At 48.6% G+C, this 15,260-nt stretch overlaps 1 protein-coding gene across 1 annotated transcript in view; it reads left to right on the top strand.

Annotated features, from left to right (window-relative positions):
- Nucleotides 1-15,260, top strand: part of LOC310692719 (cytoplasmic phosphatidylinositol transfer protein 1-like) — a 47,653-nt gene that overhangs the window by 25,673 nt on the left and 6,720 nt on the right. The window contains exons 3-9 of the mRNA XM_083473909.1: nucleotides 1,737-1,885; nucleotides 7,347-7,435; nucleotides 8,160-8,167; nucleotides 9,465-9,536; nucleotides 10,404-10,499; nucleotides 11,117-11,272; nucleotides 11,969-12,032. Coding sequence (XP_083330035.1) covers nucleotides 1,737-1,885; nucleotides 7,347-7,435; nucleotides 8,160-8,167; nucleotides 9,465-9,536; nucleotides 10,404-10,499; nucleotides 11,117-11,272; nucleotides 11,969-12,032 — 634 coding nt within the window. The remainder of the gene's footprint in view (nucleotides 1-1,736; nucleotides 1,886-7,346; nucleotides 7,436-8,159; nucleotides 8,168-9,464; nucleotides 9,537-10,403; nucleotides 10,500-11,116; nucleotides 11,273-11,968; nucleotides 12,033-15,260) is intronic.

Raw genomic sequence — 15,260 nt, 5'->3', positions numbered from 1 at the left:
GGCACTCAGGTGATCTGTCTGCGGTGCTGTGCGCTACGCATCACGCCTCCTGTTTTCCAGAAAGTGGTCCATGCAATGGTGACCGGGTGCAGGGAAGCCAAGAGAAGTTCCCTCCATTGTGGCTTGTTTGTTTTGCTTGATTTAGTGATGTAGTGCTCTCAGAACGCATGGCACTTTCCAGAATACAAGAGGGCAGGGTCTCTGCCTCCCAAGAGCTTACAGTTCACAATGCAGAAAAAAGGCCAGACCAGGAGGAGTTTCATCCACCATAAGATTGTCAGAAGAGCCTAGCTGCTGGATCAAGGCCAGGGCCAACCTACTCCAGGACTATGTTCTCATCCAAAATAGCCAATGGTCAGGGATGATGGGAGATGGAGGAACCACACGCTTGCAGTGTATGGTGTGCACATAGCCTTCTTTTTTTAGTGCACCATTTTGTGTGCCTTGTGTGGGGAAATGCTTTAAAAATAAAATAAATGCAGGTAAATTCAGTGGGAAAGCTCAGCCTGAGCTGAACAGTTTCAAGTTGCCACATTTGAATGATCCTGAATAACTTTAAATATATATGTGTGTGTATGTGTATCTATGCATGAATTGAAAGCTCAATGTTTGGAAGAAAATGTTTCATCTACCCTTGACCCTGATGAGCTATTCTTCTTACCGCAAGGAGCAGGAAAATAATAGATGTGTACATCTCCATTTACTGCATGTTTTTAGAAAAAGTTGGGGATGTGAGCTTGCAAGGATTTTGCCAGATTTTCGAGTGGGTGGGTGTTAGGTACTTAGCATCTCATTTCCTATATGTTTCGTTCTTGTGGTAAAGCTCCAGATAAGATTTCTTGCTTCAGTTGGCTTGTGGGGGCACAGAGGCGGAATTTGTAAAAATAGAACATTTGCTAGGTTTGGGATCATACCCAGATGAAAGCAGTTTTAAAAGACAAATTAACAGGGGAGCATCTTGCAAAAAAACCCCCAAACCTCATAAAAACCGTTTAGAGCTATTTAAAAAAAAGTTTCCAAAAAAAGGAAAGCTTAAAAAAATAGTGTGGTATTTTATAGCATCATCCTTTACATATTTACTTAGAAGTAAGTCTTATTAACATAACCACCCCACTCACCTTTCCCCCCTCTCTCCCTCTTTTCCTCATAACTTAACATTGTATGTAACACTAATGTCTCACAACAAATGAAACTGAATTGTAGAAAACACAACTTGAAAAAAAGAGACAACACATGTTTTTGTACAATAAGAAGTCTTTAATAAAAAATATGTTTAAAAAGTCATTGATTTACTCCCAGGTGAGTGTAAAGGATTTCAGCCTTAGAGTGGTCAAACACTCTTGGTATATTGTCCCGGTAACTCTTAGGACAACTCTCTAGTGTAGGCCTTTATCCACATATTACAGATTTTGGACAGAAGGGGAGGTTTGGAAGCTTAGAGAAGGGTAGACTGTATATTGAACTTAGGGGTTCCCCCAAGTTTGGCGTCCCCTTCCCTTTTGTGGGCAGAGGGGGGCTGTTTTGGCCATTTAAGGAACAGCACTTATACCCACACATTGGAAATAACAGGAATGCCTCTGTGTTGCGTCTCATATCTCAACAGGCCAGTCCGGCTTCAGGCAAGCAGAGTTTGTTTGGCTGAGAGAATTGCAGGCTCTCAGTCCTCCCCACTCGGCCCCCTCAACTCGGCTTCTTGAGCTGTGCAAGATGACAAGTCTTTTGTATTTCCTTAACAGTACCGTGTTGGGCAGTTGTACACCATCAGCAAGCACAGCCACCAAGAGAGCGACAAAGGGGAAGGTGTGGAAGTGGTGAAGAATGAGCCCCACGAAGACCCTGTCCACGGCTGTGGCCAGTTCACCGAAAAACGTGTGCACCTCTCCAGGTGAGAAGCCAGCCAGTGGCTTTTGTTGTTATCTTTTTGTGTGTGGTTTTGGGTAGGGTTTTGTTTTTTTTAAAAAAAGAAAAGAAATCATGATCTGAGATTTTATTTTATTTTTCAATTTTTTTAATTGATTTTCCAAATTTATAACAAACATAACAACAAACAAGAAAAACATTACTATATCAAAAAGCAAGCAAGCAAACAAACAAACATTTATCCTAACTGTTATAGTCCCATTTTTGTTATCATTGTTGGGTGACTTCCTCAAATCCCCCAGGCTGAGTTTCCATATAGCTCCTTGTAGCAGTTTTCCAACACTATGTTCATATAAGATCTACTTGTTCAACTAACATCTTTCTTTCTTTCTTTTCATTTTTACTTCTATCCATAGTATTATATAATTTCACATATTTAAATCCTAGGCCAATCTGTTACTCACAAGTAATTCTATTTAAATTATCTTAACATATTTAACTAAATAATCCTTAAACTTCTTCCATTCCTCTTGATACTCCTCCTCCTTCTGGTCGTGGACTCTTCCGGTCAGGTCAGCTAGCTCCAAAAAGTCCATCATCTTCATCTGCTATGATCTGAGATTATTATCTCCCATCGTTCCTCCTGAGGAGCCTCCAGGCAAGAAACACAACCAGAACCAAACAATATTTTTTTAAGCGTTCTAAAAAGCACTATACATTTAAACCACTCTCACGCCACTTTGTGCTGTCATGGCTTCCCTCCAAACACCTTGGGAAGCATTGTTTGTTAAGAGTTGCTGAGAGTTGTCAGGAGACCCCTCAGATAGCTAGAATTCTCAAGACTTGCCTAGGAAGAGGAATTGCCTGCTAAACCACTCTAGGCAGGGAATAGGGGCCTCATAACAACTCTAAAGCTCCTGGATTCTTTGAGGGGAAAGCCACAACTGCTTAAAAGCAGTACAATACTGCTTTACACATATCGTGCAGTTGGGGCCATGTAGTATTGTGCATGGTACGGGTGTGGCCAAGCCTTTTCATTTTGTACAATGAAAGCTGAAGATCTGGGGGTTATGGTTCTTCTGGGAGGGGGAGCTCTCCCATCCCATGTGGATGCCCATGCTCAGATTAGCCAGTGGGGTATGAGTTTGTACATGCAAAACACGTGCTCTGCCACTGAGCTTTATCATCGTCGTCGTCCCCTTCCACCCACCAGCTGTACCTTGCTGATTCAGTGTTTTGCTGTTCTCCCCATTTGTTCTTCGCTTTCCAATTAACTTGTCATGGATTCTGACAATTACTCAAGACTGGCTTTTGTTTGAAAACCGCTGGAGACAAAAGGCATAGCCCTCCCCCTCCCCTTGCTCACATCTGCCACCTACGGAGCTGTCTCTGCTTGACTTGACCCGTTCCTCACAAAGGTGCTCTCTGCAGTGCAGGCATACCTGTCAATGGAGCGGGGCATGTTAGTGTATGCGCACAGCTGAGTGTGAAGGACTTCCTAGACCCTAAGATCTGGCAGAGAGGCCCTTCTCTGTGTCATGCCTTCTGGAAGAAGGTACAGGGTTATAAAGACTAGGACTAGCCGCCTGAGAAACAGTTTCTACCCAAATGCAATTCTGGTTTTAAACGCAGTATAAGGAGTCTCTATAGGAGTATATTGTATTTTAAAATGGGGTTTCAGAGTTTTTAGGGGTTTTTGAATATCTTATGTAGATTTTTCAATTTCATTGTTCTGTATGGGACAATGGCAATAAAGATAGCGTATCGTATCGTATTGAGGCGGCTCGGCTGACAGGGACAAGAGGAAGGGCCTTCTCAGTGACCGCCCCCAAATGTTGTGATTCTTTGCCTTGGTTGACCTTCTCTCTTCCTAGGCTTTGTTAGATGGCAAAAATTTATGCGGACCTAGATGGAATCTTGGCTCTGGGGGTTGAATGTGGCCCTTCAGACCTCTCTGTCTGGCCCTTGGGACACTCCCCAAGCCACACCCTTCACTGGCTGCCCTTCTTGAGTGTTTTTTCCTACCTGAAATGTGTCCTTAAACTGTAATAACACCTCTAGCTTCCTGGAGGTATAGAAAACTTGGGCTTTGTGCAGCTAGAATGTAGCCAGCTGTACAAAGAATCACATAAATTGCTCCACTCACCACTGGCACATGCCCCCCAGAAGATTCCCAATTAGGGGGTGTGGCCCTCGGGCTGAGAAAGCTTCCCCATCTCTGTTATGCACACTGGAAGGGTGAGAAGCGTATCCTTCTCTTTAAAAGGTCAACACTGTCCTGAAACATTTGCACTTTGGAAAAATTGGGTGCTGGTCAGGGTTTCCTGCAATGCATCCACAAGGCAGAATAGAGGGGTGGGTGTGGGTGTGTGAGAGAGAGAGAGATCCTGCACCTATGCATTGCTTGCTCTCCCCCCCCCCCCCCCGAGATTGGAGCATTGTCTAGTTGTCTTTCTTTGGCAGCTTGAAGGCACCATGTTGGGAAAAGGCTGCTCTGCCTCTTTATTTTGTAGACATTAATTCCAGAGAACTGGACAGAGCAGAGGAAAGTTTCACCAAGAGACAATAAAAGTTAAATCTTGGCATTTGGTGAGACAAAGAAAAGCCATTAGAACACAGAGAACCAGTTGAGCAGGAAATCTGATGAACTCCTGCCACTAAGAAAAAAAAATCCTTGTAAACTTTAACCACAAGGCCATGCACCCACGTTTTGTTCTCAAACTGCTCCTCCATAGGAGGTTTTTGAAATATCCCCAGATGTTCTTGATTACAACTCCCAACATTCCCAGCCAACTTAGCTAATAGGGACCATGCGAGTTGTAGTCCACCAACATCTGGGGACCTATGGTTGGAGACCACTGGCCTAGAGGAACCCAAGTTCACACTTTGCCCAATCTAGTGTCCTCCATAATTTTTCAGCTTCAACTCTCATCAGCCCCAACATGCACATCTCTAGTATTCCACAACATCTGTGTTCTGCCTCCACTGCCTCTGAATGCCAGTTGCTGGGACCTTCTGTATGCAAAACATGCCCTGTCACTAAGCTACAGCCTTTCCTTGAAATAATCCTCTTTCTCTGTAAATCTTGGTGGGAGAGTCCAGCTGACTTGGTGGTGGTAGTTGCTGCCCATCGCTGTGACCCTGGTTCATATGTGAGCTCTACATAAAGCTTGCACAAGGAGAGAAGCCTCTCTGTGACAGTAGCAGCCATCAGTTGTGGCAGCTGCTGTAGCCACCTGCAGAGAGCTGCCCCCCAGCCCTATCTCTCAGCCCATTGATGAGCCAGTTAGTGGAGTGCTGGCTCCTTTGGCTGACTTCCAGTGATGTCTGGCTTAGAAGCACCAGAGCAGAGTGGAATGAGGAAGTTACTGTGCTTTGCTAAAATTTCCTGCTTCCTTTCTGCTACTGCTGCTAAACAAATCTAGGCCTTGTAGAGCTGGTGGTTATGCTGAACGTGACTGGGAGTGTGTGTGTCTGTGCATCTGCGTGTGTGCAGTTTGCACAGGTGGTGTTAGCTTGGGGTAAGAACACAAGAAGCTGCCTTATACCAAGCCAAGCCATTGGTCCATCTAGCTCAGCATTGTCTATACTGACTGGCAACAGCTCTGCAGGGTTTCTAGGCAGGAGTCTTTCCTAGCTCTGCTTGGAGATGCCAGGGATTGAACCTGGGACCCTTTTGCATACAACACAGACACTCTGCCGCTGATGTTGCTAGACTACAATAGCCATCACCCCAAACACTGGGGCTGGTAGGAGTTGTAGTCCAGCGTCATGTTGCCCAACCTATAAAGGTAAAGGGACCCCTGACCATTAGGTCCAGTCATGACCGACTCTGGGGTTACGGCACTCATCTCGCTTTATTGGCCGAGGGAGCTGGCATACAGCTTCCGGGTCATGTGGCCAGCATGACTAAGCCACTTCTGGCAAACCAGAGCAGCACACTGAAACGCCGTTTACTTTCCCGCCGGAGCGGTACCTATTTATCTACTTGCACTTTGACGTGCTTTCGAACTGCTAGGTTGGCAGGAGCAGGGACTGAGCAACAGGAGCTCACCCCGTCGCAGGGATTTGAACCGCCAACCTTCTGATCAGCAAGTCCTAGGCTCTGTGGTTTAACCCACAGTGCCACCCGTGTCCCTCTGCCTAACCCTTACCATTCGTCAAAACCAACAGCTGCTACAGGCATCTTTCCAAGCAGAGGCTCTGTTCTGGCTCTCTGACATGCTCAGGATGGCAAAACGTCTTGGCTTGTCCATGTACTTGGCCTTACAAATAGTTTTACTTGTCATTCCACCCACCCAGCTGAAAATAGGCAATGCTTATAAGCTTCAGCAAGGCTAAATCCCCTTGCTTCCAAATGCTCCCGGCATAATGGATCAGGCAGGCAGCCCCTCTCTGCTTCCCGGCTCCTCCCTTTCATTTCTTCCCCTTGCTTCCGCACACTCATATGCACATCCCTCGCTGCAAGCTTCCCTCCTAGGCTGCCGAGACCTGTCCCCTTTTGCCCAACTGTCCATTGGCTCAGAACGTGTGTTTTGGAGACAGCTTTGGCTGCGTGGACTTGTCTCACTGCACCGCTAGCTGCTGCGGGAGCCATCCGTGCAAGAGGGGGCGGTATTTTTAGACTGCATTCTCACGATTCTCCTCTCGGGGGATGCTATTTATAGAGCGCAGAATATAATCAAAGCGGTTGGGACGGAGGGGCCTTTGCCTTTTCCCACCCCACAGTTTGGGTGCCGCATCGCTTGATCTGTTTGCAGGAAAGCCGGTGAGACTTCAGCTGGTGGTCTAAAGTGACACGAGAGCCAGCGTCTCCCCTGCTGAGCCCTTCGCGACACAGTGACAAAGAAACGCTCCTGTCTTCCCTCTCCCTTCCCTGCCCCAGGTGTTACAACCTTGTGTCTGTGCTCAGCCATTCCTTCCAGCCACATGGAAGCATTTGGCTGTTGGGTGGAGGGAATTTTTCAGCCCAAGGGCCGTATTTCCTTCTCGGGAACATTCCAAGGGCCACATGCCATTTTGCCTGAGGCAAAAATGTGCAGAGCAATGGATGTAAACGTTACCTTTGTACAGTAGTTTCTACACACATGCATACACCTCTCTCTGCCCCTTTCCAGCTAAGCAAGAGGCAGTATCAGAGTTCAAGGACTCATTCCAGCCAGGCAAAAACACTGTTTAGAATAAGTGGCCTGGGCCTTAACTGTCAGAGTCTGCAATGCAAAGTCTCTGGTGCCTTACAGTTTCTCTGCCTCAGTTTATCTTCTGTGCTTTCTAGGATTTTGAACAGAGGTCTTTCCCCAGCCCTAACTGGAGATGCTGGGGATTGAACCTGGGACTTTATGAATGCAAGGCAGATCCTCTGCCCCCTGAGCTACAGCACTTACACATCCCTTTTGGGTTCTAAAGATTTGCCTACTTGGGCTTAGACATGCCCATTTTAAGATTTTCTCTGCTTTCCCCTTTATGCTGTGCTGTCCCACCATTAGCAAGCTGCCTAGCTGGGCTCGCGCTGTGACGCCACGAATATTCTACATCACAGAGAAGGCCTGGAACTATTACCCGTACACAATCACAGGTAAGGAGAGCTCTTCTGAATCAGACAAATCTCCGTCTCACCCAACAACCTCTTTCTGCAGGGCCCAACTAGAGACCTCTTGAGAACCCCAGAATGGAATAGTGTCGGGTGAGGTAGCTGCAATCTTCACTTTTCTCTCCTCTGTCCCTGGCACATAGAATGGATCTACACAGATATATATATAAAAAAAGGGAATTCGAAAGTGTAGGAGCTGCCACGATAAAAGATTGATGTCAGGCAGACGTCTTCACCGTACTGCCTTTGGCACCTGCTGAAAACGTTTAGATAAGCTTATCCAGATATTTAGAATGCTAATGCATTTATGGTTTGTTGGGTTTTTTCTATGTTTTGTTCTTAAGAATGATCTCAGTGTTTTATTCTCTTTGTAAACTGCTTTGAGGTTTCCTACAGTCAAGTGGTATATGAATCTTTTGAACTTTAGTTGGATACAACTCCTGAGCCACCCATTAGGCTGGGCAAAAGGCTTCCCTGGATTTCCATTTGCAGCTTTCCTGATAGGAACGGGGCTGAGTGCAGGGAACCTTAGCCAGTGCTTCTCCTTTCTGCCTGGGCTGTTGTGCTGGAGCTGGGTGGCTTAAGTTGTCAAGGGAAATTCAGTTATGGCTCCCGCGGCAACTGTCCCTCCCCATCTCATCGCTGGTTTTCTCTGTCTCTTTCCTCTGCTGTCCTGCGGATTCCTGGAATCGCCTCGCCATCGGCTCAGAGTACACGGTAAGTGCCAAGATGTGCTTGCGTGTTAGGCACTTTGCTGCTTCTCCAAAGGAACGGCTTGTAGCCTGGACTTCCAGAGTGGCCCTGAGGCAGCACCAACTCCTCCAGGCAGGAGGCTGCACATGGGAACAAGTGAATATGCGACAGGGAGGAAAGGAAGGACTGGTTTGGGGATGTCGCAGTCAGCCTGTGAAATCCCCCCGGTTTATCCTCCCCTTTCTTTCAAGAAGCTGATAGTGGCTGACATGGCCTCCCCAACACCACTGTTTCCTCACAAGAACCCTGCGAGGTAGGTTAGGCCAGCCTTCTCCAACCTCGGGCCGTTGGCCATGCTAGCAGCGGTTGATGGCAGCTGGATTTCCCTCCCCCCAAAATTATAATGCATGATAGCACCACTGTGCTGTAGTGACTGGAGTGTTGTACTGGGGCCAAATTCTCACTTAGCCATGAGGCCCACTGGGTGCCCTTGAGCCAGTCACTCTCTCTTGTGACCTGACCTACATCGCAAGGTTGTTGTGAGGATGAAATGGAGAGTGGGAGAGGCGTGCATGCCGCCTTCAGCTTCTTGGAGGAAAGGTGGGGTATAAATGTGATAATAAATAGATAAAACAAAGAGATAATCTAGGCTTTGCTACCAGACCTATACATTTTAAAGAAGTATAACCTGATCAGTCTGGGCAGAACCCTCCCATTCCTCCATTTTCCTTTATTCCTCCCACCCTGGCCCTTTAAATTATTGGCCATTTTTGCAGCATTGCACCCATTCAATCCTTTCTGCTCAGTGGTAAGCCCTGTTGAGTCCAATAGGACTGGCTCCCAGGTGACTGTGTATAGGACCACACTGTTAGACACACATTCCTGATTTAACGAGCTGGTGTCTTTCAGCAAGTGCTGCAGTCATCACTTCTCTCTCCTTCATCCCTGGCACGCAGGCTGGATCTACACAGATACAGAAAACACCATGAAATTGCTATGGGGTGGGGAACACGCTATAAAATATATGTGCAATTTGCCATTGAGCTCTCCAGTGCCATTGGAGTCACATTTTTAACATGCACTTATAACGTTATAATTGCAGCTGTGCAGCTGAGTCCATAGTATGCCCTTGGGTGTTGAGTTATCCATGACCAGGCAGGCGAGAAGGAGCAGCAACTAGCAGGGGGTAGTTGCCTGCCTTCCTCTTTGCCAGCTGCATCTGTCCTCCCCCTCCCCAGCCAGCATGGCTAACATCTGGAGGACCTCAGGTTCCCCATCCCTGGTTCACCTTCTCAGATTCTCCTCCTCGCTTCTTTTACAGTGCTCTTTCCTGCCAAAGTTCTCTATCTACATAGAGACCAAGTACGAGGACAACTGCGGAGACAGCACAAATGTAAGTGCTAATTGGGAAGAGTTCTCAATCTGGCACAGAACTGTCTGCCATCCCTAACAAAGAGGCAACAGGATGCAATGGGAGGTGGGGAGGGTATCCTTTGGTGCCTTGGGTTCCTTGTTCTGCAGTGTGGCCAATCAGGAGCTTCTGTTAAGGGGGAAACATGCCTCTCCTTTGTATGGAATCGGTGGTCCATTCCCCCATTTAGCCAGCAGGTCCTATTCTGATTGGCTGCAGCTCTTTGAAACTTCAGGCTGATGTCCTCTAGTTGGAGACAGGTTGGCAAAGGGCTTTCTGCTGCATGGCATTTTGCAGAGGACAGGTCCCTGCCCTGAGGAGCTTACAATCTACAATCTAGATTCCCCCCCGCAAAAAAAAATCGTTGACACAGTAGTTTGTTAAGAGTGCTGAGAGGAGACCCACATTCACAGCCACAATTAACAGAAGGGTTTAACAATCAGTCCTTCTTCCCAGGGAACTCTGAGAATTGTAGTTTGGAGGGAATAGGGGTTTCCCAACAGCTCTCTGCACCCTAAACAAGCTATAGCTCCCAGTTCTTTAGGAGCCAGGAATGATGAGAGTTTCAGTCCAATATTATCTGGAGGGACACAAATTAAGAAGGCAGGTCAGACCCTTGGTCCACCTAGCTCAGTATTGCCTCCACCGGCTGGCAGAGGCTCTCCAGGATTTCAGGTGCGAGGCATGCGCTAGAGATGCTGGGGATTGAACCCAGGACCTTCAGCATGCAAAGCAGATGCTCTGCCACTGAGCTACGGCCTTCCCCAGTTGTTGTGCATCATGCCCTGTCCTACATCCAAGCTGCTGGCCTGACAGCCCCATCTCTTTCTCTACCTCTTGCCCTCCCAGATCTTCCACAAGGAAAACATATTGGGAGACCACGATGTGACATTCCTGGACATCGCCTTTGATGAAATCCCAGAGCGCTACTACCGGAGCCTAGAGGTAACGTGAGGCAGGGAGGCACCTGTCTAGCCAGGTTTGTGTGTGGCCTTTCCCTTGCCTGAGTCCTGCTGTGACTGTAAGGAAAGCCCTGCTGCATCAGACCAAAGGCCCATCTTGTCCATCGTCCGCAGTGGCCTATCAGATGTTCTGGGAAGCCCACAGGCAGGGCAGGAAGCCTTCTGCCTGCATTTATCCCTCACCTACTGGCATTCCAAGGTACACTGCCTCTGAGTGTGGAGGCTCCATTTAACAAGAGCCCTGCTGAATCAGACCAAAGGCCTGTGTAGTCCAGGAATCCAGGGCTGTACCCAGTGTTGGTCTGATGGACCCATCAAAATGAATGGATCAGCCAGCAGCCCATCTAGCCCACCATCCTGTTTTCGCAGTGGCCAGCCAGATGCCTGGAGGGCAGCCCTCAAGCAGGACCCAAGTGCAAGAGCGCTCTCTCCTACTGTGGTTTCCAGCAACTGCTGCCTCCAACCATGGAGGCAGATTGCAACCATCATGGCTACTAGCCATTGGTAGCCTTCTCCTCCATGAATTTGTCCAGTCTTTCTCTAAAACTATTCAAATGGAGGTCCACTGTCTCCTTATACTTGTCTTCTCCATGTTGGTAGGATCTCCGGTACTTCAGCTCGACCAAGACTGGCCGTGGCCCGCTCCGGGAGGGCTGGCGAGAGCATACCAAACCCATCATGTGCTCCTACAAGCTGGTGACGGTCAAGTTTGAGGTGTGGGGGCTGCAGACACGGGTGGAGCAGTTTGCTCACAAGGTGAGAGCTCAGCCTGGAGACATTTGGGGACCTGGAGGGATGGACTGGGCCCTGCTTTTGCTGGGAGTGTGGGAGGTACCCTTCCTGAGTTTTGAGAAGTCCTTGCTTCTCATCAGACAGATTATCCCCCTGCCTCAAAGCAATATTCTGTGCCGGGGTGGGGAACCTGTGCCTGCCTAGATGTTGCTAGACCACAAAGCTCATCATCCCTGAAACACAATGGATTGCTGTTGTGATCCTCAGGAATGTCCGCCTCCAAGGAGGGCTGGTGGCTCAAGCCAGGGGAGTTCAAAGGTTCCTGGGTTCCTGGGGAAGGCAAAAGTCAGCACCTTGGAGGAGGATCAGGGTGTGTTCAGGACCACAGACAGTGCTTCTGCAGCTGAGCCAACCATCCATGTTGTCTCAGCAAGGTTGTGGAGCAACTGGCTTCATAGCAGGGTTAGGCAGTCACTGACTGGACCATGCTTGCTGGGGCTGATGGGAGGTGCAATCCAAAACAGGGAAGGCTTCTCTGGAGCATAGGAGATCAGTCTGTGCATTGCTGCCTCCTGCTGGCAGGGCTCTCAACCGCTCTGCTAGCATAGCAGCCTTCGGTGGTTACAGTGGGGTGACCCTCCCCATGGGGCTTGCTGTGATTATTGCCCCCCAAAAGATAGAAGATACCTGAGGAGTTGTTAACCTAGTTTTGGGTTGCAGGCCATCCGGGACATCTTGCTGATCGGCCACAGGCAAGCTTTTGCCTGGGTGGACGAGTGGTGTGGTAAGTGAGCCTTTTTGTTGTGTTGTGTTGCTGGTGGCAGAGTGGGTGGGAAGAAGTGGGTGTGAAAACTCTTTGGGCCGTGGGAGAATCAAGCTTCAGGGTCCCCTTTCCCTAGGCTTCCCTGCTCTTTACATCATTGCATTCATCAGTATGGACCTCCTGTTTCCTCCTAATCAGCAACACAGAGTGGGGCCCTCGTTTTTTTAAACTTTAAGCATGCACTGAATTAATGGGGAGAGCCTCCTGCCCTTCACTGTGCTTTTAAATCCCCTGATTGTAAGTACAACAAGATGGTTAAACGGTAACTAATCTGTGACCTGCATTCTTGAGTGTGGGCCCCTCCGATGGGATCCTACAACTGCACACAAATGGAAATGTTGTTTTTGGAAAACGTTTGCTTTGTTCCCCCTGGAGCTAAAAGCTGTCACCGGTGTCTCCCATAAATCTCAAGCCCCGCTTATTTCATTTATCTGTATTTACTAAACCTGTTTCTAGCCCTCTTCTTGGTTTTGAAGATCTCCACAAAGTGCACAAAAGAGCAATACACCGTTAATAAAATTCATCTTGAAACAAAGGAGGTCTACAGCTGAGAGGAGGGACAGCAGTGATCAGTGTTCGCAAACTTTTGGGATCCACTTTGGGGAATATTACGTAGCAAATCAATTCTGACCGAACGTGTCCAGTTGTGTGCAGTTCTGGGTTTCTTGGCAAAGGAGTGGGGTTGTGATCACCAAAGCTGTGGAGGCTGCTCCATCAAAGTGACCACTGCCCCACCCATCTCACTCTGCCCTCAGCCAGCCCCCTCCTGCCTGCCTTCCTCCTTACAGCCCATTGAAGGTGTGGCCCTGGCTGTCATCTTGCTCCTCCTTAGTCTCTGTAGAACTCATACAAAAACTCCTTTTATTAAAGAGCCCCGTAGTGCCTCTAAGCCACCTCTGGTTAGCAGCTGCCACAAAATTTCTCACCCCTCTAAGTCTAAACTATCTGAGACACAGTGTCCTTCTTACCTCACAAATCCCCTTCTGAGGAACTGTAAGCGAAAAAGGTGTTTAGACTCCCGCAGGTAAGTGGAAGGCAGAACAATACTACCTGACCCCACTTTTTTCTTACCTTCCTTTTCTAACCCTGCTAACTTTCCCCCTCAACCCCTGTCCTCTTCATTTCCGCTCTCCAATGTTTTCCTGAGCCTCCTCTTCCTTTGAGTTTTGCTCCAGTGTTGACCGAGTTTGTGCTATCTTGTACCAGTGCTGCCTGGGTCTAAGGTCTCTTGAGTGTGCATGCGCAGGATTAACTCCAGCCTGGTGGGGGGGGTGAGGGGCTCTCCTCCTTGCCCCCTACAGTGGGCTTACATAGCAGCAGCAGCTCTCAGACCAGTGCTTTCGGCCACTTCAAATTTCCCATAATGCCCAGAGGAGCCTGATTTAGTGTTGCTCTGGGGCATTGTGGGAAATTTAAAATGGCAGCTTGTTGATTCTTAAGACACCCCCCCCACACACACACACACATACAGGGAGGAGGTCTTAAGCCTGCAGCAGTGCCAAGGGGGCTCTCAGCTGCCTGGTGTTATTGGGAGCTGACGCCAACCCTGAAAACACACACTCAGAGCGAGCCAGTGGATTCAGAACCACATCTCTACTGCAACCCCACACCACAAGGGAACACAGGAATCTTTCATTTCCAGAGAGTAGGGCTGATCTCCTAGGCCTTTCCTGACCAATTATAATATCGCAGGCAACACAAGGGACCTCCAGAAGCCATCCAGCCCACCCTTCCTCATTGCAGGATCTATGACATTGCTTGCTACCTCGCTTCTCTTTAAATGCATCCTGCCAGCTCCCAAGGCAAGCTGGTGTTCCACTATCAAACATATCTGACTAGGTGGAAGCTTATTCTACTTTGCAGCCAGAATGTGCCATGATCCCCTGCTAGTTTCCACCTATTGGTTCTAATTCTAGGTTAGGGAAAGGGGCTGTAGCTTGGCGGTGGAGCATCTGCTTTGCATGCAGAAAAGATCCCTGGCATCTCCAGGAAGAGCTGGGAGAAACACCTGTCTGAGCCTCTGCCAGTCAGTGTAGGGGATATTGGGCTAGATGGAGCGATGGTCTGACCCTATGTTCCTACATCTTCCTGCCTTCTGGAGTAACTGAGAATAAGGTCCTCAGAAAACGAATTAAGTGCAGTTCATGTCAGGCTGGCATAAGGGACTCTGGGAGGGCAGTGATGCAAAGGCAATCAAACTCCAACCAAGGAGTTTATTTTTTATAAGGGTCAGGCAACATCCTGGGAAGCATTGCAGCCTGGAAAGGGCAGGCTTGTTTGTGTGGCTGGGTTCCCTGCTAGGAGAGGGCACACAGAACCTGACTCCCCATTTCAGATCCACAACTGAGGACCTATGGGCCATGCAGTCCCTCCCCACACACACTGGGGCCACTCCATCGGTCCAGCTGTGTGCTTGCCTGTGCCGCCCCCTGGTGGTAGCAGAGAAGCAAAGTGAAGAAGGGGAAATGAGGGTAGCTGCAAAAGGAGCAGAGAGGGTGTGAGGTCTCGGGAGAAGCCCATGGCAGCTACAGGGGTCAACAAGGCATTGTATGAGGCTTGTCCCTTTTGCTGTGAGTTGTTGGCTCTTTGCAGGTGCTGGCTAGGTTACTTTGCCTATTAATGCTGGCCACCTTTGTAGTGAGATGGGGTGAGGATCAGACAAGTGCATGGAGGATATCCACAGATGCTAGCCCCAATGGCTGCGTTCTGCCTCTACGGTCGGAGGCAGTAATGCTACTGAATGCCAATTGCTGGAAACCGCAGGAGGGGAAAGTGTTCTTGAGCTCCGGTCCACAGGCATCTGGGTGGCCCTTGTGAGAACAGGATGCTGGACCATTGGTCCATCAGGCTGCTCTTGCGTTCTTATATTCTCATTTATTTCATCATCTGCCATCCTCATTTTATTTGCACTCCACTGGTCCTTCTGAAAGGAAGCACAAAGCAACTAGCATTTTGCAGAAACAAATGCAACAGCTAAAGGAGACTTTGGGGCGGGGAGGGCTGTGGCTTAGTGCTATGCAAAATGTACCAGTATCGGTCCCTGGCTTCTCCAGGCAGGTCTGGGAGAGACCCCTGCCTGAAACCCTGGAGAGCTGGAACAGTGCTCTGGCATACTGAGGCAGAGGCAAAGGACAGGAGGGAGGACCAAATGGGCCTTCGGCCTGATTGATCAGGTTTCTTCTTATGTTC

This window comes from Podarcis liolepis, assembly GCF_965112155.1.
Source record: "Podarcis liolepis genome assembly, chromosome: 14".
In the NCBI taxonomy this organism is placed as follows: domain Eukaryota; kingdom Metazoa; phylum Chordata; class Lepidosauria; order Squamata; family Lacertidae; genus Podarcis; species Podarcis liolepis.
Note: the sequence above shows the minus strand (reverse complement) of the source record. Positions and strands in the feature narration are given on the sequence as shown.